The sequence below is a fragment of the Parambassis ranga genome, chromosome 3 (genome assembly GCF_900634625.1).
Source record: "Parambassis ranga chromosome 3, fParRan2.1, whole genome shotgun sequence".
Lineage (NCBI taxonomy): Eukaryota > Metazoa > Chordata > Actinopteri > Ambassidae > Parambassis > Parambassis ranga.
Genome location: NC_041024.1, coordinates 5,596,363 through 5,622,517, shown reverse-complemented (window position 1 = coordinate 5,622,517; position 26,155 = coordinate 5,596,363). Strand labels below are relative to the sequence as shown.

The following is a 26,155-nucleotide window of genomic DNA, read 5'->3' as shown; positions in this document are numbered from 1 at the left end:
GGAGCAGGCCTTAATTGTTTGCACAGTAAGATTGCATATCTGCCCGCTGGTGATTGATGCCAAGACCAGAGCTGCTGTGCTACTGCAGAGATAGAAGAGAGGAGTGGAGGGACGGCAGCCAACATTACCGCACAGCAATCATTCATCTTCATTTCTTGAAATTCAGGAAGGTATACGAGCTGCACCGGAGGGCCCTCTCTGTGTGTTTTTCTCCTTTAAATGTGCTCTCTGTGTTCACAGGATTTAATCAGTAGTTAATGTTCTGTCTACTTAATGTAAAGAGCTTCGAATATAAACCTGACCTCTAACTTAACACGAGCCGCTGCTTTCAAGAGCCCTGTAGTCTCAGATCCATTACATCTGGCTGAATCATGCTCCTCATATATGCAATTAAAGATGCATTGTGGGTAACTTAGGCAGCTATAAGTTCTTTGAACTTGTGTGATTTTTGCAGATATTGTTTGAGTTGTTTGACATGTCACATATGCAGTGTACTATCAGAGAAATCGGGTGCTCAGATTTTTTTTATTGGTTTAGGGAAACTAATTTAAAATGTTTCATCGTGGTGGGAGATCTGCTAATTTAAGTAGGAAGAAAAACATCAAACAGTTGCAGTTAAGTGGAAACATACATACTATAAATAAGACAAAAGAAGCAATGGAAAAATGTGAAAATATTCCATTGACACCTACTGTGGCTGCAAGAGTTAATTCCAAAATGTATTGACGTAACACGGATGTGGAATGAAACTATTTTGGCAGTTAGACAAAGCTGAAACCAGATAAATGTAGGAGATCTGGAGTTTTGATGCTGGTGCTGATGGTGGTGGAGCAAAGCTAGCTCTAAATCTGGATGACGTGTGTAGGTTAGGAGGAAGACTGGGGAAGACGAGGGCCACAGGTGCTCTTTGTAGGTGTGATACTGAGCCACAGCAGACCTTCAGGTTGGTGTGTCCCTACAGAGGGGCAGAATGTGTATATATTTAGAGAATAGGGATGATTGAATCAGAGAACATCGAGAGAAATTGAAAATAAAGTGAATTTAATGGAAAACTTAATGGAAGACCCTGCGACCTGCCCAGTCCTCCTGTGACCCTACAGGACAAAGTGGTTTAAAAAATGGATGGAAGAACACAGATAGGCCTTAAATGTCGTAAAAAGAGAGACAGAATTTAATAGAGCAGCATTTCCTTTTTGGCTTCAAAGAGGTAAAACATATTCCTTTTTCTTTCCCTGACCTCTGGTGTCCGGGCCGTGTCATCACTCAGAAAAGGCTGATATCAAAGACCAGGAAAGAGTTCATGCACTATAGGAACTCAAATCAAAGCAGACAGATGTTCTCCGCTGACTGTCAGTTGAAGGGCAAACACACCCCGAAGTGCTGAGAGAGAGACACTTAAAAAAAAATGTACAAAAAAACCTCCTGATAGAGGATATCACTTACAATGGGGTTTGGTCTGGAAACCATCCAACAGCTGCAATTATGTGTTAAGATCTTGACAAGCCCTGTCGCTCAAGTGTTTCAATTATTAAGAGATGAAAACATACAGTGTAAAGGCACGCTGGATAAGCACGGCTGGTTTCAGTGGTTCGTCTGAAGGTGGTTATTATTGTAAATGAAGGCAATTATAGATGTGACAGCCTTACATTTGGGTTCAGTGTGATTTTAGTCATCCTGCTTTCAGCAGCATTGCACTTTTGTCGACCCTGCAGACTGCTGAAGATGAATATAAGCATACATGAAATACTTCTCCCAGTGTTGGTTTAGTGCTTATCTGCTGTCTGTCATTCCTGACGTTGTTTACCTTCTTGCGCCAGATATGACTGAATTGACTGTGAGCCTTAAATTCCTGTGTAAAACTCACTCGCTGGAATTTAGAGTGTGAAATTGTTTGGGTTGTCTTTGTGCTCGTTGTTTATTGTTTGCAGGAAGCTTTGACTCATTCTCACAAAAGCAGGCGCTCATGACTGTCTACTATAGACTCATTTACATTTTCTAGCATTGCTTATATTTTAAAGCATGTAGCTGGCAAGAGACCGACACCGGCTGCACAGCAGTGGATGATTGATAGCCACAAAGGAGAGTTCTCAGTGCAGCATTATTATTAGGGCCCATTTGTGAGTGTGTTTCTCTGCTGGATCTCCATTTGTACAACAGTGTAATAATGGGTTAGTGCACAAAACAGTGAGTTCACCAAGCTCTTTATAAAGGTTTACAACTGTAAAACTTTATTTTAAAGTTGTTTATGTTCACACAACCTCCTGATTAAAGCTATTGATAGAAAGAAGTGTATCCTAGATATAAGCAAGATATGTTTTTTTTTTTTTTAGTTTTCTTGTACAATCCAGTGTTTACCACCAACCAGGTTTTGAATCCAGATGTCAACCTGGCTTTGCAGGTGGCTACCTGACACTTAAGAAGGATTTACAGCATGGTTGGGGAATGAAAGTACCTAAGTACTCCTAAAATCATCCCGGTGGCCTGATGCATGCCCCAGTGTGAAGTTTTCTCTGTTAAAGAAACAAATAGTTTAACAAAAAATACGCCATTAAGTGCTGATAAATGACTGGCCTAATTTAGTGAATAAGGTTTAGCATTGAAGTGTCACAGGAAGCATGCTAATTTGTTTTTACATGTGACCAGCTACAAGCGACAGCTTAATATAAGCTCAGCTGTCTTCTGTCCTGCCCCCCGGGTCAAGGCGGAGAGTATGGGGTTACTTCAAGCTGCTCGCTCTGACAGTGCATCATCAGGATCTGCTTTCCAGGACCAGAGAGGTGTCATAGGGCATTAGTGCAGGAGCACTGCTAATAGTGCGTGTGTGTGAGTGGGGTGTTTCAGGGGCACAAAGCTGTAAGGTACTGTTGCTGTTCGGGCCAGACCTTACTAGCCCAGCGAGCACCGGAGCTCCTGTTGCGCTCCTCCTTGTTTCAAGCCAAAAGAAATACTCCCAGTGTGAGTCATCCCAGGTCAGCAGTTTCACCGCGCAGCATCTCTTATACTGCTACCTCAATATGCTCTTGCACACACACACACACACACTCAGATCCACACACACACACACTCGCTTTTAATGCAATCTCCCCAGAGCCCCCACTAATACTGAGTAGGTTAGTTTGTATTACAGGATCTCCCCCAGCAGGGCGGGGTCAGGCGAGATTTACTGTGCCCTCACAGTGTTGTTTTCCTCAGGCGAAGGTTAGAAGAAAAGAGAGAGGGAATGACTGAGCACCGTTCATGTGCACTGTTCCTCGGTTTAGTGTAAAGTTACAGCGCTGTGCATTTGATTGAGGTTAAACTGGGGTAAAGAGCGACTGCTCACACTGTGGGCTCAGTCTATAGACTGCTTGACCTGGTTAGGTAACACATACCTTTCGAGAGTTTCAATGTTATCTGTTGTCAAATAACAGGCTCAGAGAATGTGACAAGAAGAGAGTCCATGCAAAATTGTGAGCCACACAAATTACACAAATAATTTCGGATTAGCAGTGTATTTGTGTTACTGAGTTTTAATAGTTATGAGTAATGTCTGTTCAGATTATGAAATGCAGTTGTTTGCTTAAGGTTGTTCCTAACGATCAAAGGACGGCTGTTGTGTAATAGAATCACATCCAAAGAGCTTTTAATACAACTGTCATGTGTGTTTATTATCTGAGTGTTTCATTTAGTCAGACTGTAAAGAGGTAAAGTCCTGGCTTCATCTGGGCTAGCATCTGTTCCACTGTAGCTTCTGTAATAAGAAATTGATGTCATCTGAAATCCTGAGTTGTGTAAAACTTTCGTACAAGGATGTAAAACTTTACGTCCCTTAAGAGGCAAATAGATTCTCTATTCTCTCCGCTGACATCACGCTCGTGTGCTCAATGACTCTGTCCCTTTTGTGTTTGTCGGTTTATAAAATCATAAAGGTGGACAGATTACCTGGACTGCTTGATGAGTTGATGAGCTGTCCTTCCTCTACTCACCTCATAATTGTCATTAGTCAGACTCATAAAAACCTCAGGAAATGAATCAGGCACTCAGTTATTTATTTACCCTCTTGTGATGGAGGCAGCCAGTGGAATCAGTGTGTTTTATAGGTTTGTAGCAGCAGTTTTAAAACTGGTGTTTTTCTCAGCAGAGAAATGCCAGCTGGTAGTTTTCACGTTGTAGTTATCAGGCCACCTTGGTGCCAAGCTTGCCCTGAAACTGTACACATAAGGGACTGGTAACAGTGTCTGGGAGAGAGGAGGATGTTCTCTTCCTGCTTTGTCCGGGGTCACTGAGAGGTTTGGTGGTGTTGCATCAGGCTCTAATAGGTCAAAGAGGTGGTTTAGTTGACCTGTTTGTACTGCAACTTTCACCCTTCAGGTCATAAAATATGTTTAAACATTGTTTTTTTAGCTTGGTTTCACCTTCTTTTAAAATAATATTTGTCCATCTTCTGACTTTTTATTGACAGTAATGTGCTTTGTCTTTGAGGATGTGTAGCCTCGTCTGCTGTGTCTTCTTTCTCTCATTTCACTTTTTGAACCATCCAGTCACTCGTCAGCAACAGATGTCAGCAGCGGCCTGACAATGTGCCTGTTTGTGTCCCCTCACAGCCTCTTCATTTATGCTGCCGTTTGCCAGAGTTTGCAGGTGCTTCGTCAGCATCACACACACACACACACACACACACACACACACACACACACACACACACACACACACACACACACACACACACTTCACAGTCAGCACCTGCTGTCAGACTTGACCAGCTGTCCTTCTGCCCTGACTACACCTGCACCACCACTGTGTCACATAGAAATACAAGGCACAGAAAAGGCTTTATGCTGAATGATGTAAATGTCACACTGTCAAATCACTTTTTCTTCTGTAGTAAAGAAAAGGCACTTCTGGCTTAATATAATGTGGGATCTTGCTTGTTTTTAATCACTTTTGTAGAGGAACTAACTATATTTTAGGGGATCTTATTTGAAATATTTTATCAGAAGGCTGATTATTTGGGGGATTTGTGGTTGGTGATTAAATAAAGTCCTGTAGGAGTAGCAGCAACAGAAAGAGTGAACTACATCATACTTCCATCACAAGATTAAATTGAGTATCTGAGATGCATCTTCATTTTTTTACTCTTGGTATAACATATGTAGCAGATTTGGAGATTTAAAATCTAACTCTAACACCTTTTAGTCCATTTTCTGCCTTCATGATCTGAGGCATCAGAAAAATCTGTTACATAAATGCTGAAAACACACCCCTCCACTCCTCACTGGAGTTACATAAATGCTCACAGGTGACCTCTCATGTGGTGTGTGTGTGTGGTTTGTGGCCATCTTGTGCTTTCCACATGTCCAGATGTGGTGTAATAAAACTCGAAATAAAAAGTGCACACATCTGGAACGGAGCAGAAGACACAAGGGACATCACCCCAGGAGCAGGTCGCTCATGGAAAGACCATCCTAACTGGCCAAATATACAAGATGCAGTAGCTTTTCTGGGATTTATTGCCAAGAGAATAGTTTTTTCCCCTCTTAATGGCAGCGGGTAATCACTTCTGGCTTACACATGAATGGTCGTGATCGCTTTAGCAAAGATAAGATTGGACTTTTGTGTCTATGATACGCTATCGTCGCTGCAGGAAATGCAGCGCAATTATCCAAGTCCGTTATCGCTCTCCTTATTCTCCGCTCCTCTGTGTGTCTCATCCTCTGCTGGCCTGTAACTGCAGCAGCGGTCTATGTATCTCCTCTGGCCCATCCCAGTAAGAAGATAAGTGTCACTGTCATGCTAAGAATAAATTGTTATGCTCTGGGAAAGCTGCCTGTGGTAATGTGGATGACTCATTAACTGCTAGAAACAATGGCTCTGAAGAGGCGTCGCGGTGTGTTTAGAAAGTGTGTAGATCTGGTCCCCCTCTATCATAAAGCTTTTAACAGCTGTCGTCTTTTAGACATAAACACTGACCTCAGGCCTCAGTCACTAAAGGACCATCACTGAAAAACACTGCTTTTTTTAAAGATTATACAGCAAAGGTTCCATTTGATGGTGATGACTGCTTTAGTTTCGATTAGATGAGTTCATGGTCTATAGAAGTCCATTTGTCCTGTCAACATTGAGCTCCTTCACTTTGAGGAACAAGTCTGAGAAAGAAAATAAAGTGCACAGGAGGCGTGATGGGTGGCAGCCGTGACCACTGTGCAAATCTGGCCTTTTCCACTTGGTCCACCAGTAACGCTCCCTCTGCCTACAAGATAAATGTCACCATCACCTTGCCTGCTGACCACACCAATGGTTCAGTTCTTTTTCAGGTGGAAGTAGTGGAGTCTTAGTCCTGGTTACAGATTGCTGCAGAAATCTCTCAAGATTATCCCCCAAAAAGGACAGATTGTCCCCTGAAAATATCCGGCCCAGGGATTTTCAGGACCCAGAAACCTAAGGTGGTAGTTGTTTCTTCAGCAGTACCAAACTACTATAAATGAGTACATTCACAACAGGCCTGTTTGGCTTCTTAAATGCTGTGTAGTCATACCCACCAAACACCAGGGAACAAGTGTGCTAAAAGATGTAATCATGTCAGGTGCAACATTTTTTGAGGATGGAAATACATCAGAAAGCTTTATATGATGGTTACAGTGACATAATGCACTACTAGCTCAGTTGCTACACCAGCACACTTCACTAAAGGATGGTCCAGTGTTTGTTTCTGGATTAGATGATTAATGGCACCCTGTGTAGAGTTTCACAGTTGTGCAAATTGTTTTGACTTTTTAGAGACAGACGTATGTCTGAATAGATCTGTGCAGCACATCTGCGAGGAGTGTATGAAGACGGAAGACCTGAAGCGAGACAGATATTGTGGGATTGGCACGGGATTGGACAGCGTCCGATGTTTGTATCTAACTAATTGGATTGACCTCCTTTCTGTCCTGACCACGTGGCTCAGCTTTAGTGTAGTGATTGTGCTAAGTCACTGGCCTTCACCTGGCTTGCATTGTCTTGCCTGAGCGTAGCTCGGCGTTAGCCTAGAGCGGCCAGCCTAATGCTTGACATGTGGCCTACATATGGGTGTGTTGCTGATGAGACCACCTGTTCCGACTTTGCTCTGACATGGCTGCCTATGTGGACGGAGCTTTACTGATATGACCTGGGTGTTGGCTAATGACAGAGAGGTTACGGTGCACATGCTGGAGGGTACAACACACCCAGCTGAAGTTAGAGATTAACTGGCTTATATACCTCCATGTGTAATACATTTCTGTACAGTAATGGACAGAGGTTAAGCATTGGAATGAGGTGCAGTGGAAATTCAGCCCATTATTAGGTAAACACATGTGGACTCAAGTGTCTGTATAAAGCTGTGTGAGGTTTAAAAGGGGTGTAAAGTATTAGTCGATATTTTAGACAAACTCTCATAGTTGCTGGACATGTATGCAAAGTTCCATAATAGCTTTTTGTATGGTTTGAGTATAGTTTATTGTGCAGCACGATGAAAGGATAGATACCAGATTAGGAATGCGACAGAACCTGAGTTTTTCCATCGAGTCCGATCTTGATTTTAAACTCAATAACCTGCTGTAACCTTTCAGCTGTGTGACATACTTTCCACATGAACAACAGAATCGTTATTTAAATATCCACATTTTTCACTTTGAATTTAAGCAGAACCTCGTCTGTCGGGATGTAACTGATCCCTCTCATTTTTCAGACATGTTGTAATCATCTGCTCTATTCCGGAGCTGTCCGTTTGTTCGCTGTGTTAACTTGAGACAGTGGGAAAGCTGAAGTGCTGCCCGACTCTGACTGATCTGTAATAACAATTAGCAGCTGCGTTGCAATGTTAGTGTAAAGAGAATGCAGAGATTATAAATACATGAGGTTTATATTTCTGTGGCTGGATAATCCTCTCTGTTCTGCTGTGTAATGCATGCAGCCATTTTATACACATTACATATGAACAGTATTTTTAACTATTGACATGATATTTGTAGTTTTTAATCAGCTTTTAGTGTGAAATATTGAATTTCCTTACAGTAAAGGACAACACAGGACCATGCTACAGTCTGTGGCAGCTCATGTTATCTTCTTAAAATCCAGCAACCTGTAGCAAGAGAATCTATCAAGAGGTTAACACTTGTTTTTGTGATTAAAATGTATATTTTACAGCCATGTTTGCCATTTAATGACAGTCTACACACCACGTTAATTGAGAATATAGGCAGCTTAATTGACAATAAGAATAATCTTAAATAAAAACATGACATGACTCATCTGTCCAACAAAATCATCCCTTATAGAGCCTCTTCAAAAAGTTTAATGTGGTGCTTTAATGTATCTAACCAGCTGCTGATCAGCAGATGTTAACAGTGTCTGACAGTCTGGTATGAGATAATGTATTAAGGATTCGGCTGCCTGGTCAGGGTCGAACAAAGGTGAACTCGGGTTTGCTGAAGGTGGCAGCCAAACAGGAAACACATGCTTGGTTTTGTGTTTCTGTTCAGGCTTTAATAGAAGTGAAGAGAACAATGATGCAAAGAGAAGCCACAGAGATCCACTGGAACCACACATGTTGGAGTTTTTTTTAAGATCATAAATCTCAGAGATGATTTAAATCACCACCGTAGATGTTTCATTCATCGTTGGTCACGGTCGTTGTTTCCTGGCTATCCCCATGCTTGAACGCCGCATTGGGACGTGGCTCCATGTTTTCCATGACTTTGTGCCCCCGCCTCTCACTCCCCCACACTATTACATTCCAGTTGACTGTATGGCGGCCAGATTTGGGAAGCTTCTTTCTGCGCCTCATGCATTTCCTCTTTTTCTGCTGATGTGTGGACTGCTGAGCGTCTCCGTTTTTTTCTTTTTTAGGGAAACTCTGATTCAGAGCGCTGATGGAGTTATAGCTGTGACTCCACATATAATAGGACATAATGAAAGTACATTACAGTGTGTGTTTTGTGCCTTTGCCCTCCTCTAATCTGATGTTCATGCTGTTGTTCCTGTGTTTATACACAACACTCCCAACAGATGTAAAGAGTTGGATTAAAGTTGCTCTGCTACCTCCAGAATCTGTCACCACTCCATAAATCGCACACCTCCACACTCCACCAAGAGACACGCAACTGTGTGAGTGCACAGAATAAAGTGTGGGAGGTTTTATGTGGAAGTGCCTTTGCTTCGTAACCTACAATTGTGCTGAGTTATCTCGTTCAGCCCATCCTCCCTTGTAGTCAAATCTGGTAGCCAGATTACATTAATGCTCTGATGTGCTTTTTACCTCTGTTCCTGTTTAAAAAGAAGAATTTGAAATTTGTCACGTACATTTTGAACAATATTTCAGAAAGTTTAAATCTTAATCCACTCATCTCTTTTACATTGACTTAGTCACCTCACTATACTGAGGCTGCCAAAACAGTTTGTCCCTTCTCATCTGCAGACACCTCAATATCTGTGTCATAAATATTCTTTTTCTTGAGCTGTTTTCACTCAATAATCAGGTCTGAGGTTCACAAATGGTGGCTAGCAGCAGGAGACTCTCAGTACCAGAGGTGCCAGAGGTGCTTTGCAGTTGTGGGACATCAGATTGCTTTAAAAGTAGATAGATCAGATAGAGGAGGTAGAAGAATTGATCAGATCCACACTGTTGGAGTCACGGGCACAGATGAGGGAATGATAAATTCCATTTAATGATCGTTGGAACTTATAAACCGCAGGTACAGCTCCTTCAGGAAAAATCATGAGTGCAGTGTGTGTTTATGGCTTTTGCACATTTTAGTATGGGTCCTGCACAAATAAGTGGCCCCAGCATATTTTCAGTTCATTTGTACTGTCTTCTTTTTATATTAAATTAGTCAGCACACAATTCCTCAGATTTAACTTATGACAGTATCCAAGTAATGGTACATATCAGAGATGACATATTTTAGTCTTGATACCTCACTTATTGTAAGTGTATTTACCTGATTAAACTTTAGGTTTTTGACATGACTTTTACTTGAATCCCAGTATTTTCTGCATGGAGCAAGATTACCCTTTGGGATTAATAAAGTGTTTCTGATTCTGATTCTTCCTGCATTGAGACTTATATTAAGTCCCCTTGCCCTTGCGAGAAAAATGACTTCCAAAGCTTCAGCAGGTTGTCCACACAACTTGCTGGCACTGAAAAATTGCCTATTGACACAGGCCTCTGGAGTGAGTGGGATTAGTGTTTGCTCTTAAAGATAGGCCTGTTTTCCTAATGGCTGAGCACATTTACTTAGCGCTTGTCAAACACATCCTGTAAAGGCAGGCAAATTGACTCAGGTCACTCAACCCTCTGTCATCATCACAGCACAGCACTGACTTGAATTGCCACCAAATGTGCGTCAATATACATAGTTCTGGGTCTTTTTAAGAGGTCTGTCCAACTGTGAAGCACCAGAGGCTTTTCTTTGACGCATGAAGCAGTGAGAAAGATCAGTCTCTATTCAGGTGGTATTGGACTGAAGGTGAAAAGCAGAGCTGCAGCCAGTGTCTAACACCAAACACTTCTTATAGAGAACTGTGTGTATTAGGGATCTATATCCTATTCCTAGGTTTGCACTTCATCTATAAATCAAACATGCTGAGCAGTAAAAAAGCAGCAGCGTGTGACTGACTCACTCATTCCTCTCTTTGAAGTCTGCCGCACTTGAACCTGATGTTATTCCCACCCAGCCATTAAAATAAACATTTTGAGATGAAGAGAGTGGCATGTAAAGGGCTATTACGTCATGAGACTGCTGGGACTTGTACATTTTAGTGTAAGCCTATAAAACTTGATGCTATGTTATTCTTTTTCTTGCTCCTCCTCCTTGTTTTTTTCCCCACATATAACCCTCGTGTTTGTGTTTGGTTTACAATCTGCTGAGTCATGGAGCCGCACCAGTGGTCAGAAAATCAGCTGGACAGATACACAAAGCCTCCTACAATTTGTTCTATTGTTGTCATTAATCAGTCGAGCAGTTTAGCAGCTTCTTTTTATTCAGTGTCTTCACATCAGCAGCGCATTTGGAAGTATTAATGAAAAGGTCTTTCGGTGAGGACACACCCATGTCTGCAGTGCTGCAGTGTGCTGGCAGCGATTCAAGCTGAGGGCTGTGACTATGTGAGCTTTGTCCCCTGTGTGTGTGTGTGTTGGTTTGTAGGCTGAAGCATGTGCCCATGGATCAATACGAGCAATGCAGTCAGACCGTTTGCCCGCTCAGGTTAGCTTCTTGTTGGAACAGGCCATGCAGAGAAACTAAAAGGACAGATGGCTGCAGATGTAAACAGTGAAAATATTTGTCATAAAAATGAGTTTTTGTTTATATTTTCAGTTAAATTAAGCTTTGCTAGGTTTACTTTTTAGTTTTTTTTTTAATATTAGAGTGCAACTCACTGTTTTCAATTTTCATTGCAAGTTATTGTCTGAAGTTAAGGCTGAGTCTGATATTTGACTCAACAATCAGGTCTTGTTCCTCTACAGTACTTGTTGGTGGAGTGAGTCACAGCACTGTGGGCTGAGTGGAAGGAATGACAGCAGTTTATGACCATCAGACATCACCACTCTGCTGACAGACTGTGGGGCTAATGAAGACTGATGGTGAAGACAGATCAGATCTGAACCATCAGTCTGCTTCTTGTAACCCTTTGTGGTTCCCCTCTGAATGCAACGAACCTTGTGAAGCTGGTCTACACTGTACATTATTATTCTTTGTATTATCTCTGACCTGTCTGGTGAATTGAGCTCATTATTACATCCACAGATGAAAGTGAGGAGATGACCAGTCACAAAACATCCAGTGTTGGATGTTCCTATTAGCGTCACAGCAGATTAAAGGTCAAAGTAAAGATTGTTGAAACTTTTTCTGAAACATGAGATGATGGAGGAGGTTTATTTTTTTCAAATATTGACTTTAATTTTCTTTAACCCATTACGTCAGTATAACTCCCTGTCACTAACTATTCCAGTGGATAGAAACCTTTCTTTTCTTATCAGGGGTTTTATAAGTTTACAAGAGGACAAAGGAAAAATGAACAAATTAAACATTGTGTGGAAGTTATCCATTTATCGCAGGCACAGCACATGACAGGCATTATTTGGCTCAGTGACCAGACAAATGTCTACCCAGCCATTAATGTACAGGCGTACATACAGGCGTACATACAGTCTCTAAAAATAGTTCTTTTATCTACAAATCTAAGCTAATCTGATGAGGGATTTGTTCCTGCTTTTATTAATATTTGACATATTTTTATGGAAGAATGGATGAAGGTTTTTTTTTCTTTTTCTCCCCTGTTCCTTCTTTTTTAAATAAAGTTGTTTATCAGCTGATATGATCTGAACAAACTGCAGCCATGACAGCTTCCTCCTTCACATAACATCTTTATCAAATCATCTGAAGACTTCACTGTAAGTTTTACTTGCCAGGAAACATCGGCACAGATGAAGTGAAAAGTTTTTTTACATCTCTTTTTTCATTGTGTGCCCTACCCCCCTTGATTTTTCCTCCCTCCCTGTGCCTCTCATTTACCTCATCTCATTACTACGAGGAAACACTGCACTATTGTTTACCGCCGAATGTCCCAGTGAGGTTGGTGCTGAAACGAGAAGCTCCCAGGTCCTGTTTGTTCGGCCACTCTTTGTGCCCCCCTTTAGGTTTTGAGGAAATTAGTTTCTATGCATGATCGTACACCCACATTAACCCTTTTCTCACACTTCTAGTTGTCTTATGTAACTCTGGGTCAAAAGTTCAGTTGAGAAAAAAAAAGTTTTTTTGTCTTTGAATTTGTCACATGGCAGAAGGAGCAGGAATAATGAGATGAATGACTGAAGAACAGAGTGGACTCTGTGTGTGCCAGTGTGAAAAATGACATTGCGTCAAAGGCATCTTGACAATGTTTGAAATAAATCCTGTAAGGCAGCTGTGCTTCACAGAAAAGGAAGGGGCCTCTGCTGCAAATAGTCACTCCACACTGCAGAGGACTGTGCTGTAAGTTGAGTCATCTGGTTGCACCGGACAAGAATGTGGCTGAACTTCTTTTTTTAAAGAATGCAGGAAGGCAGATCTGCTTTCATAATGTTGTGATTTTTTTTTCCTTCAATTGCACCAGATTCTTGATGCTTTAGTTGGAAGAATGTTTCCTTATAAGCTACAGGTGCAGTGTAGACTCACATAGGCCTTGCATCAGTTTTCTTTTTCAAAGACTTCTTTCAACTCTGTACACTTCAAAACGTCAGACGATTCTTCAAAGCAAAGAAACATCTGACTTTTAACTTTTCGGATCCTTGTGTTTGGTCTTTGAATGCACCATATATGCTGTATCGTTCCAAGGGTTTAAAAATATGGGAATGCTCAAAACGAAAGTCATTTTTTTAAAAAACATTTATGGCTTTATAACTTCTACATTGCACAAAAGACACATTTAAGTCATTTATCTGAGTGATTATTGATCTCTGAAGAGTTATTTGATCCAGAAAATAGTTGGAAACTTCCTGCCCAGTCACAGCTAAGGTAACCACACACTTCCATACTGTATCACAATACAGTTTAATCTGTTAGCATGTCACCTTTAATTACACCTCAGATGAAGCAGCTGCTTTCTTTATAGGCTAGAAATGTGAACATGTATGCATTAAGTTTTATTTCCTGACTTTACGTCCTTGTAATCCTGAGCTCCTTTGACTGGGAAAGGCCCAGTGTGAGTTTTAATTTCCGATTTTAGTTTCCATTCGTGTTGAAATGTCACCTCCCTGCTTGTGGCCACATGTACAGCTGAGCCCAGTCATCAGCATCTCTAATTTTAGCTGTGTTTCACAGACCTCTGTGTGTAACTATACTGTACACATCGTGTGAGCACACACACACACACAACTTTTGATTCTCTGTATGCACGAGAAGATGCAGTTTGCGTGTCTGCTTGAGTTTGCGATATATTGTTGAGCCTTGTGTACATGAGCGTCAGTGTGTGTGTGTGTGCTGGCAGGGGGGAATTTGGCGGAGATGGAAAGTTAAAAACAGGAACTAACCTTCAATATAACTGAGTCTCATATCTCCATTCTTCATCTCCTGGGCTAATAATCCAGACAGAAAGAGCCGGGTTGAATGTGGGAGTAAAATAATTAAAAATAAATCTGCTTTTATGTTTTATTACACGATGCCGAGTTTCTTTTATGATTTTAAAATCAGGATTTTTTTTTGTGTTAAATCTGCTTGGATAACAGCTGAAAGTGCAGTTTGCTGCAAGCTTCGAGTGTTGGATGTTATTGTTTTGAATAAGTTGTTCTCTGCGGCGTTCGTCTGCTCTCTGTCTCACACTCTTCCTGTTTAGTTTTTGGTGCGCTGGACCTTTTCATTATGTTTTCGTTCTGCCTGTTCTGTTCTCTCTGTCCCCCCGTTGAGCAGTCCTCCACACAGATATGGTAATCTGTTGTGTGTTTCAAAGGATTTGACTCACTAACCGCAGGTGTAAACGGGTGAAACACAGCAGAGGCCAGTGGGGGTGATTGGTTGGCTTTTACATACGCTTTTTACATTTTCTTGTGAAGAGAACAAAGTCAGTAGAAACACAAATAAAGCAACTAAATCAGATGCCAGAGTGAGACAGTAAGAGGACGTTGACCACACACACACACTCACTCTTTATTGCAGATAAGGAATGACTGGGCAGCTCGCTATGCTGACTAGTAAAGACAAAAGGTGCAGTGAGCACTTTCTCAAGCTTCTTGATGAAACTAGAAAGGAGGTGAATGTGGAAAGATCTGGTCTCTCTAAACAGACATCTGCACATCACCCTGAGATGTGAGTTTAGTTCTGGAATATCTCTGGTTTCCATTTGTGGTCTGACTGCACCTAGTGTGTTCTATCGCTCTATATTCATACATGATTTTTACATTCTCTGTATTTCCCATGTTTGACTATGAGTTAGAGGCCCCGCCCCGCCTTTCTTTTTCTGTGGTAATTGTTGTTAACTCCCTCTGCCAGTTGTCCTGTGGGAGAGGCGAGTGTCATGTCACACCCCATTTGATTGGTTTTAATTGCTTCTGTGTTTATTTACATTCCTTTATTGACTGTTGAATGGTTTCTAAAAATACTCATACAACACAAAGTTTTAACATTCTGATGCTTTAATGTGACGTTTTGAGAGGACTGCTAAGTCGTGGCAAGTTAAGCTAATTTCCATCTTCAACAACATTTGTTGTGTGTGCCTACTGGAGCAGGAGCAGGCTGCTAACACCGTGCTACATTTGTCATTTGATACTGCTTGTTTCTTTCTCCTGTGAAGTCGAACATTTTATCATGGTGATTATTAGGGGTTTTGAGGAACTGTGAAGTTCAACATGCTGAACAAATACCTTAAACAAAGCTGCTGTAGTTATTGCAGGCTGTTAACTAAGTATAACCTTTCCACTCTCGAGTCTTGGGTTACTAGTTGGACTGAGAACAATGTTCAGCTGATGGAACAGGAGGTCTTGGCCTGTATATCTGTTATCTGTTATGCAGAGCTTTAACAAAATCACAGCTTCTTTGATATGTTTCCTGTTACTTAACATAAAGCTATAACTAACAGTATTTATTTCAAGTGTTACATCCTCTGTTTACACTCAGTTAGGATCTGATTATGTTGGCTCAAGTCTTTCCATACCTTCCAGATGATTGTCAGCAAACATGGGAGTTGCATACATTCAGATATGTATATCCTGCAATGTAGTGTTTGTTGTTATTACTGTATCCCGACAATTTCCTGGATAGTACACTCTCACTTTTCACACACAGTGACAGAGTACTGCATACACAGCCCGAGGACAAGCTGACCGTCTTCTCACAGGTTGACAATCTTCGGGAACATCATGGGAAATAAGTTAGCTCGTTTTGAGTTGGAGTAAAGTTTATGATCTGCTTCTGTCTGAAGGTCCTTTATAATTTAGGAATGCAGCTATTTTCCTCTCATCGTTGCTAATTCAGAGAGGTTTACGTTATATGAGAGATGTCTCTGATAAGCCCAGGAGTCCTGGAGAGCCATGATTATTTTTCTATTACGGCCGGCTTTCATCTCCATCGCTGTGACTAATGTTCACTTCCTTTTTAGTAACGCAGGAGGACTTTCTGATTGAGCCAAATACTTCAGTCGAGCATTGCACTGGTCACAAAGGTCGCTGCTTTTTGTAATTTTTCTTTTCTTTCTCCTTGTTTTTTTCTCTGTCAGTCATAATTCAGAACGGAATCCTCTGACATTTTAGGGAGAAATAAATTAATTAATAGTAGAGCGATGGATGACAAGGTTGATGTGACTTTCTTGTCACTTAAATATACAACCAGAGCACACAGCAATGCGTCACTAGCTTAGCATAAATGCTGCCTGGCTACCAGTCCATCTGTCGAGAGCAGGGGTGGGCAATTATTTTTTGCGAGGGCCACATAGACTTCCATAAGAAAAGCAAAGCGCCACATGTTTTTCATAAATAATAATATAAATTGGAGACCACTGGCACAGTATCTACCTTTATAAATATGCTCCTGTTACATTTTCATCATTGTAAGAATCTTTTGCTGTCATTTACTGGTTACTCCTCTGTGTGTGTCCATGTCTACTCTGAGTGTGTGCTGGTTGTATGTTGAAACACACACACAGTGCAGAGCAGCACAGATGATGTGAAGATATTTACAGAAGAAAACCATTAGAGTTACAGTCAAGTTAAAGTAGCAAATCCCAGAGTTCTGAAAGTCGGGCAAGATCTGTGCTTTTTAAGAGCAGATGGCGATGAAATTTGTCGGCAGCAGCACCGCAGTAACATCTGAATGTGCCGTAGAGTTTCTGTGTGCTTTACCGTCAGCATAGACGTGCAGCATTTTTACAGTGTACACAGTGCGACCATGTCTCCCCAGAGAGTAGATGGTCTTACTCAGTACAGCAGCGTGGAAGAGACAAGGAGGGTTGGAAAGATGTTACCGGTAATGCCGTGCTCAACAGCTGACTTTTGCTGCCTTTGTTTAATATTGTGTGCACAGTCTGCGGGCCGCATTGAAGACGTTGTGGCCCGCGGGCCTTACTTTGCCCAGGTCTGGTTTAGAGTGACATGTAAATATTTCTTGGGTCAGCATTGTTGCTATGGTTAAGGCTAACCAATTGTTGGCGTAGTATTGTATTCACAGTCAGAGATGCTAGCCTTTTTAACCAAGGCTCTGCCAAAATAAGTTATTACTCCATCTCCATATTTTTTTTGTTTTTGTTTTACGACACCATTAAAAATATAGAGTAAATAACTGTGTTAAGATAAAATCCTGTAACGTTAACCTCACAGCTAATTTAATAGAAGAATGTGGTCACCAGCGGTTTGTTTTGTCTCATCAGCTCTTTATACTGTCTGACTTCACAATAAGATTATAAGCTAATTGCAGTATAATCAGATATGTTTTTAGAGAAAACCATATCTGGATCAAATTCATAATGTAATCCTGAGTTTTCCATCATGGAAAATGTTACATAAACATATGATTTTATTGTTTCCAGAAGTTGTTGTTTTTTTCACCTGCAGGCCAAGTACAATAATAGACATAACCTGATATAAATACACTGTTTTTACGCTCAGATTTAGCCGCAGTAAACTGAATTCTCTTGGTCACAACAGCTGTCTAAAAACCAAACCACAAACAAACAAGCACTGAGCTTTCTGGCTGGTTCATTCCAGCCAGAGTTGCACCAACTTGACAAGCTTGATGTCTATATTGCTAATTTCACTGGACCATCAGATTTGCTCCCTGAGGCCCTGCATATTTTTGTCAGATTTCATGACAGACCTTTTTTTGTGACCCTTTTAAAATCCCTTCATCTAACATAAATTTACACAAAATATCTGTATGATAAACATACAGAATTGGGAGCGATAAAACATTGAGGTTTCTGATTCTTAGTGTTGTCCAGCTCCAGTTTACTTTGTACTCAAACTGGAAGAAAAGCAGCCACAGTTGTGTTCTTTGCCCTCGTTGCATGGACAAAAAAAAGGCTTTTCCACTGTGTGTTAAACCTGTACACACCCTACCTCAAACACATTTTAGAGGGCTGTTATGACAGACGCAACCACTGCCAGAACCCACATCCCACCAGGCTTTCACTGAGCTGGAAGCCATGACTGCAGATCTCCCCTGTGATTAAACAACCACACACCGACCACAGTCCACTCCGGCCAGCGTGGCCTTAGGTGTGAGATTACAAGGGGCATGGTTATGAATTAGCCTCTGGAGAGCGTTATCTGCCCACACACACACACACACACACACACTATGACATAAGTGTGATACATGCCGGGCCAAGCTGCCCCTGCTCTTTCGCTTTTATTGTTGACATCCTGTCCGCGTACTGTGGTGGATGAGTCGGCCCTGGTAGTAGGCTGCGGGAAGGATATGAATGTACAGAGGATATATGAGCAATGCTTTTATGAGTCACACAGAGGAGTTTGTCTCAGTAATTCCCTCTGTAACTGCTGTCAGGGAAGGAATGCAGAAAATTTGGTGACACTTAGCTAAATCCATTTGCAGTGTGTTAGTCAGAAGAATGCTGCTTTTATCTCATTGCCCGTTAAGATTGAGGTTCGTCAGACAAAGCATTTCTGTGTGTAGTTTGAGATGGTACTGTCACATGACCATTAAAAACAGCCCAGCATAGAAATTCATTTGTAGCCTTTAAGCAGTTGATGATTTGCCTAAAAAGATCATCCTTTTGTGAGTTAAATCAAGCACCCTTTTGTCTCCGCTCTCCATCTGAGAGCCTAGCGTGACCCCTCAATTTGTTTGAAATGCTCCCAACTCCCTACTCTCTCCTCTCCTCTTCTTCCTCTCCAAAGCTGCTAATGAAGTCATCCCCATATGATTAAAGGCCATGTGTCTCAGCTCCACTCTGCATGAATCAGGGCATACAGAGGCTCAGTTCCCAATCACCTCATTAAAGAAGAAGGCATTAGTATAATCATCGCTGTGTTGGGATTTAACATGTCTTTTCCTGACAATACAATGGCTGTATATAAGATCATAGTGAACCTTTGATGTAGATATTTCAATTTGGAAAGAAAGTGCTGGATCATAACAGGGATTGGATCAAAGTCCTCTCATCCATTCGTCTATCTGTTTAGCCCCCATTACTCAACACATTCACAGTGGAAGTGGGTCTCCTCCCTGCTGGATGTGACCAGTAAACCTCCAATGGAACGTGTCCAGCAGGCATCCTAATCAATAACTAAATGCTGCTCCACTCCGAGCTCCTTGGATGTTCTTGAGTTCAGGCACTGTATGGAGTCTCATCATGTCAGTCACTTGAACAGCTCATGATCAGGTGATAGGTGATAGCTCAACCAAGTTAGACTGTTTTTGGTAGCAGCTCAGCCCTAACCAGGATCGAGCAACTCAACATTTTATGGGTGAGAACTAAGAGCTTGAAGTGGTGACTTTCCATCCAAACACTCTGCTGCCCATTACCCAAGTATGTGCTAAAGGGTCAGAGTCTGATGTAGCCAGCAGGACTGTGTCGTCTGCCATAAAACACCACAACTCAGAGGTCTAATTAAAAGAGTTTCTCATAGTCTTCTACAAATTTAAACTGCGTGAGTGCTTCATTTTTTAAAGTATAACGTCATCTTTGTGGCATCCTCCCTGTCTGTGCTCCTCTGAGCCACTTTAACCAAGCCTGCAGTCAGACACATTACACCCAGAACACACTGGCACCATCTCAAGTCTGACACTGGTCCGCCTTTGGCTCAGTGGATGGTCTGAAGCCAAGAATAATGTTGTTGACCTGTTGGAGTGACTGAAGTGGTGCGAATCACGTCTGTACAAACAGTTTAAACTTTGGTGTCCCTTTGAGTCTTTGTGGCTATTTGACGAGGGAAATAATCCCCCCTCAGATACTCTTCCACTGTCATAGCGTATTATATGTTTATTATTGTTCAGGTTTAGCCCACTTTACCTAAGCCTGCCCCGTCTTCCTGAGTTTAAGTTGCTTAGATTTCCCAGAATAACTTTTGACAACTCCCATATGAGAAGGGGGAAAGAACACATTTGCATTGTTGTGGAGTGTTTGCGTAGGTGGAGAGAGCCAGAGTGCATGAGTAAAATAATATTTGAGAACAAGTTTCTGAAATCAGGCCTGGTTTGGTGGCTGTTTTGGGTCCAGGTCTGTTTGGGGTTACTCCGGGTGATTAAATGTCTGCAGCTCCTGTAACAGGTTGATTGATGGTTTGGTCTGTTGTTCTACAGGAAAATGCTTCAGATTAAGGCATAAGGCCTGTTGTTTCTGGCATGATGGACTGAAATGTGGAATTTTGGACATAGTTTGGTGATTCGATGACAGCGGGTGCTCTTATTTTTAATACATTTACCTTCATGTTTACGACAAGAAACTCCATCCCTGCAGTTACGACTTCTGTCCTTTGAGTTGTGTTTTATTGCCGTTGATGTGGAGGAAGCCAATTTTAGAAAGACACAGACTGACTGAAAGATACAAACTGTCGGCTGTAAAAATGTCGTCTTAAACTATGCATCTTTTTAACATAGACCAGGTGGACCAATGCACATAAATCAGCTCTCAGTGTTTTAGCTGTTCCACATCCTGCTTCCTGCTGGCCCAACACAAAATGTCAAATGTTAACAAAAAGCTCTGTAAGGTCCGGCATCTGACCTGTCTGCCCTGGGTTCCTCTGCTTTCAAAGCTTTTTATTGGCTGGCCATTCAGGAAGTTCTTACCACTTGGACATGTTGACTGGTGTTAGTCTGTCCTCGTCTGACCTGTAGTTCCTGAAGCAGGCAGCTCAGCCCGTTCAGAGACAGATGGAGTGGTGGACCTATCAAACATTTTTCGATATGAAACATTATATCATCACTGTTCCTCAGTTTGACCTTGTGTGCTCCTTTTTTTTGTCCAGAGTTGAATATGTTTTTCCAAAGTGGCTGCCTCTCCTAATGACTTGCTCAGCTTGGTGAGTCATACATGAAGGTTGGGTTCACTGCTGTGATCCAACCGTTTAAGCTGGGGTCAAGTATAGGGCCAAAACAGCCAAAGCTCCTCCGAGCAGCTTCGTCAGTTTAAACTGTTTGGTGGGAAACATAGGTTCAGATGCAGTTGAGGCTTCCATGGTTGGATCCCTGTGAAACCTACCTGTTATTTTAGCTCTAGTCTGTTTAATGATTCTCCAACGACTCTGAGACGGCTGGTTGTCGACCCATTGTTTTCACAGGACAGGTATGACTTGGGGTGAATATGATATTAACACTGCATTGTATGTGGACACATTTAATTCAACCACCAAGACTAAGAACTACACTACGACTTCACCATCTATTAAATTGTCAAACATAAACTTGCCCAACATAAACAGGATTAAAAAATATATACCTAGCATTGAGCATCATATATAGGTGCCATTTTGGGTGCGTTATGGAGGTCTTTGAACCATGCAAAGGGGCACCTTATGTGTTCTTTGTTAGTGGCTGAAACACATTTTCTAGCCAGATGCTGTGAAAAATAAGATTAGGAAAAGTTTGTCTCTTTGAACAGTTTTTTGCTGCTTGAAAGTTTAACCACATCCAAATGGGGTTTATCTTTGCAGAATCCCTATTAGAAGATGCAGGCTCACCCTGAAACCAAACATGATGCATGATGCTTTTATATTTCAAATGAAATTCAGTGATGGGTCTTCGTTTTCTATTACAAATTTGTGCATTAGGATTCCCCCGACGCCCTGCAGGGCTACGTATCCGCTTGGCATTAGCCTTCTCTGTGCGTGTTTGTATGTTTAGTAAGTGGTGTCGGTGCAGGGTGGGGTCAGGGAGGGGTGTTTTCCTATTTCACAGACGCATGGCTCAGGACAGCTCTAAGTGATTCACTGAGGAATTTGTTTACTTGTGGTGCAGCTACAAATAACTGTAGGGTTTATATAGGCCGAAAAAACTACTTCCCCTCTAGGCAGCCATACAACATAAACAGAGCTGTGAGGGGAAATACTGGACCGTCTTATTAAAGCACAACCACTACACATGTTCCACACGGCCACATGTATCCCATTACTCACTGAGGAGCTTTTTTTTCCCCCCATCAGGCCCGCTGGCTGTGGCTCCTTCATCCTCACTCTGGCAATTTGTCTGCCTCTGACTTTAATAGATCCTAAAAACATGTTATTAATCTGTCTCAGACTGACGCTGTTTGAAAGTATGTAAGAGGAAAAGCTTGCTCTGCGCCATCCAGGCTGACAGCATTTCAAGACGACGATGTTTGGTTTTGGGCGAGAGTCTCTGTGTGCTTGACCCCCAAACAAATTATCCACACCTAAAGTTGACTTTTCAGCCGTCTGGCATTAGCTCATGTGTAAGGTATATAAAATGAGGCCCTCTTCTCATTTATCTCTCCTGGTGTGTATTTATTGTCATCTTTCTCAACTCCCTTTCAGGCTTTTGGGAATGCAAAGACAGCACATAATAACAACTCCAGTCGCTTCGGCAAGTTCATCCAGGTGAATTACCAGGAGAGCGGCACTGTGAGAGGGTAAGGAGCCAAAGATACATTCTCACTTATTTACTTTTAATTATGTGTTATAGTAACTCATCTATATTGCACTCTTTACAGAGCATACGTGGAGAAATATCTCCTGGAGAAGTCAAGACTGGTCTATCAAGAGCACAATGAGAGGTGAGCAGTTCATAATCACAACCTCTGCATCAAAGGAGAAAAAGTGCACCATGTGAGCCGGAAATTAAAAGTTGTCGTGCAACAACAAATATGTCTGCATCAGTCTTACTCAGAATATGTGCAGCTTGTGTCGTTTTTTTTTATACTCAGTAATGAGCATGAATTTCAACTTGTTGTAGTGAGTTGTGAAATGAATTAAGTTCTAAGTGGGGCTGACACTAATGTGTGGGTCTGGCTGGATGGTGTGGCGAGGGTTGACCTCACTATGTGGGGCCCCCTGCGTTAGCCACCTCTTATTGAGATAGATTGCTGACTCGGAGGAACTCGGCCGCACAGCTGTTGCTCAGCATTGACCTCTAACCTTTACACTGCAGTCAGATGAGCCTGCACACATGCATACAACACACACTCGTACACAGGAACAAGCTGTCGTGACTTGTTTTGTCTAAACTCTAACATCTTGCCAAATCTTGGCAAACATGTGGCGGAGTCTTTCACACTACAGATCAGTCTTCAACATTTAAAGTTTACATAACTTTATATAATGTGACATCTCTTACATAAATACCAACATTAACCCGAAGACAAAACATTTGTTGGTTATCTAAATACGTTAAATGCAACACACTGTTTACAAAATGCTAACTTTACAAGTGTCAGCAGTCTGCTAAGATAACATTCTCTAATTGCTAACAGGGTAGTGAGTTAAACCTGCTCCTTTTCACCTATCCCTATGATAGTCTGGTGCATCCTCTTTGTGTACAAGCATCTTCAATGTTCTTCTGACTGTGATCCATGCTGTGTTTGAAAATAAATTTACCAACTCTGCATTCTGAGGCAACATGCTGAATAGGGGCAAAAAATAAGTTAATACTATTATTTATTGTTAGTGGGACTAAATATCTAAGACTAGCAGCTGCAATTTGTTCTGTGGCTATAATAAAGGGTTAAATTACTGGTATATTCTGTATATATATATAATATATATATATTTTATGTATCACCTTTGTGAGCAATAAAGGTTGTATTTAATTTAACTAATCAATATTTATTTTACCTTTTTTTTCTTTTTTTTAGAAACTACCATGTGTTTTACTACCTGCTGGCAGGAGCAAGTGAAGAAGAGAGGGTCGCCTTTCACCTCAAGAAGCCTGAAGAATATCATTACCTCAGTCAGGTGGGAGCTTCAGCATCAGGCCATATACAAGATCAACCTTTTAACTTGTCAGATGTGTGTTGTACTGTAGTGTGCAATGTGTTGTGATGATGTGCATGCAGGGGTTGTGAATGTGTGTGTCGGTGTCAGCATGTCAGTCTCTATGTCCACAAACAGGGAAGAGAAGAATCAGGACACAAAGGAAACACTGTTGGTGGCTTTCAACACTTACTATACAGTCTCTCTCTCTCTCTCACTCTGTCAGGTCTCTCTTTAACACACACACACACACACACACACGCACACACACACACACACACACACACACACACACACACACACACACACAGACACACACACAGAGTCTGCTCTCCTGCAGAGTGCCTTGATATGTGTGTTTGTGTTTTTATGGGCATATAGCTGCCTGTGTGTGTGGGGGGTCTGCATACACTTTGAATGTGAGTTGCGCACACACTCACGCTGTCACTGCTTCAACATCACTGACAAACACACAAAGACAGACCCAAACACACACAAAAAAATAGTGTTGGTCCCTTGTTTCTTTTGGCTTGTGTTGGCCACAGGGGAAACAGGTTTCCCATAACCATGCAACAAAACCACGATAAACACCAACACATAAACACACATTACGTGCATGGAATGTGAATGTTGTGTAAAACTTGTTGCGTCTCCGCCTCTGAGCTTTGACAGTCACGCCATGACAACCAGGGACCCGCTCTCCTCCCCACGAAAATCTTTACGCCTACGCAGAAGAGGGCAGGGAATTCCTTCCATTCCTCCCCACCACTGATGTGCACACACACACACGCATATACATGCACTCACTGTTGCACTCTGTTTATATCCTCCTTTGCTTCTGTCCTCTATATGTGCAGCTTATAATGCATTTAAATCACAGCATCCTTCATAGTTGTGGCTGCTTTTGTCCCCAATCATTCATTTTTCACTTCTTTGTCCTTAATCTCAATTTACTCTGAATTCTGCTACAGAACCACTCCTGTTGTTTTGCAAGACTAATGTAACCAGTTTATTAATCCAAAGCAAACTCTTAAGTTTTTAGGTGAAATTCCTGCTTTTGCAGAGGGACCACTGAATGAACTAATAAGTTAGAACTTTCTATGAAAAGTGAAGAATCTGTATGCCTCTTTGTGTGGCAGTGCAGTTGGAAGAAACACAACCTGTCATGGTGGTAACATTTAAGGAGCACCAGAGTGAGTCTCGTTGGCTGCAAAAATGACAAGTATAATACAGAAAAAAAACATCCAGAATGTGCAGATGAGGGTGGCATGGTGGTGCAGTGCTTAGCACTGTTGTAGCAGCAAAGAAGTTCCTGGTTTTCTCCGGCTTCTCCTCATATTTCAAAGCCATGCGTGTAGGGTTAGGGTTTGACTGCATAGGAGAAAGCAGGCTGAGAAAATGAATGGATGAATGCACAGATAAGGAGCTAGTCAGTGAAAAGGTGTCATGTGAAGCTTGCACTTTATTGCAAGCATCATTTTTTTTAAGCAAGATATGAAATTATTCCTACTACCAACTTGGAACACTACACAATGCAGGAATGAATGCAGAAAAAAATGTGTTTATTTCTTTTTATTATCTGCAATAAACACATCATTTTTTTAACTTTTTCTATATGAATGGAAATCAGTGGTATCCTGAAAGGCAGGAAATGAATCCTAAAAACTTATGGTACTTATGGTCTTGTAAAGCCAAATCAATGAGCCTGTGTGTGTGCAGCTTTCATTCCATCTTCTGGATCTGCTTTAATGCTGTCAATCATGACATGTGCTTACAGTCTGTGAATGCTTTCTGTCATCATATGCTGTCTGACTGCTTGTGATTACTTTATGTTTGTGACTGTAATGAAACTTGATAGCACGTCCTTCCATTGCTGTCTGTCCGTCAGTGTTGTTGCTACTCTCTAACCCTGTGACCCTGCCTCTGTAAACTCTGCCCTAACATTTCCAGATGACAAAGACAGCTCGCCAAGTGCAATGGGACAGTTACTGTGAGAGCGAACCGGTCAGTATCTGTGCCTCAGACGTCTGTATGTATGTACTGTCCGTGTGTGTCTGCACCTCACCTTGACACACTCGCAGCTCAAACCTCACTTCTTCTCTGCACCAGCCACACACTCCCTCTTCACCACCTCTCCCTTCCTCTGCCTCAGTTTGTTGCTTTTCGGATATTTCCTGGTTCGGTTTGGGTACAGTGTTTATCTTAGCTTTGTTTGTTTTTGCTTTCCCCTGTGTTGCACTGCTTCTCTTGGGTTATGGTGGTATGTGTAGTCATATCCTGGCCACTGTAGCTGTAGCTGCCTGCATT

The 26,155-nt window shown here is 41.7% G+C and overlaps 1 protein-coding gene across 5 annotated transcripts in view; it reads left to right on the top strand.

Moving 5' to 3' along the window:
* The window catches only part of myo9aa (myosin IXAa), a 78,339-nt gene that overhangs the window by 19,519 nt on the left and 32,665 nt on the right, over window positions 1-26,155 (top strand). For 4 of the 5 annotated variants that reach the window (XM_028401084.1, XM_028401081.1, XM_028401083.1 and 1 more), the window contains 4 exons: window positions 22,415-22,509; window positions 22,591-22,653; window positions 23,731-23,830; window positions 25,799-25,852. In XM_028401084.1, coding sequence (XP_028256885.1) covers window positions 22,415-22,509; window positions 22,591-22,653; window positions 23,731-23,830; window positions 25,799-25,852 — 312 coding nt within the window. The remainder of the gene's footprint in view (window positions 1-22,414; window positions 22,510-22,590; window positions 22,654-23,730; window positions 23,831-25,798; window positions 25,853-26,155) is intronic. The other variant, XM_028401082.1, reaches the window with a different exon arrangement.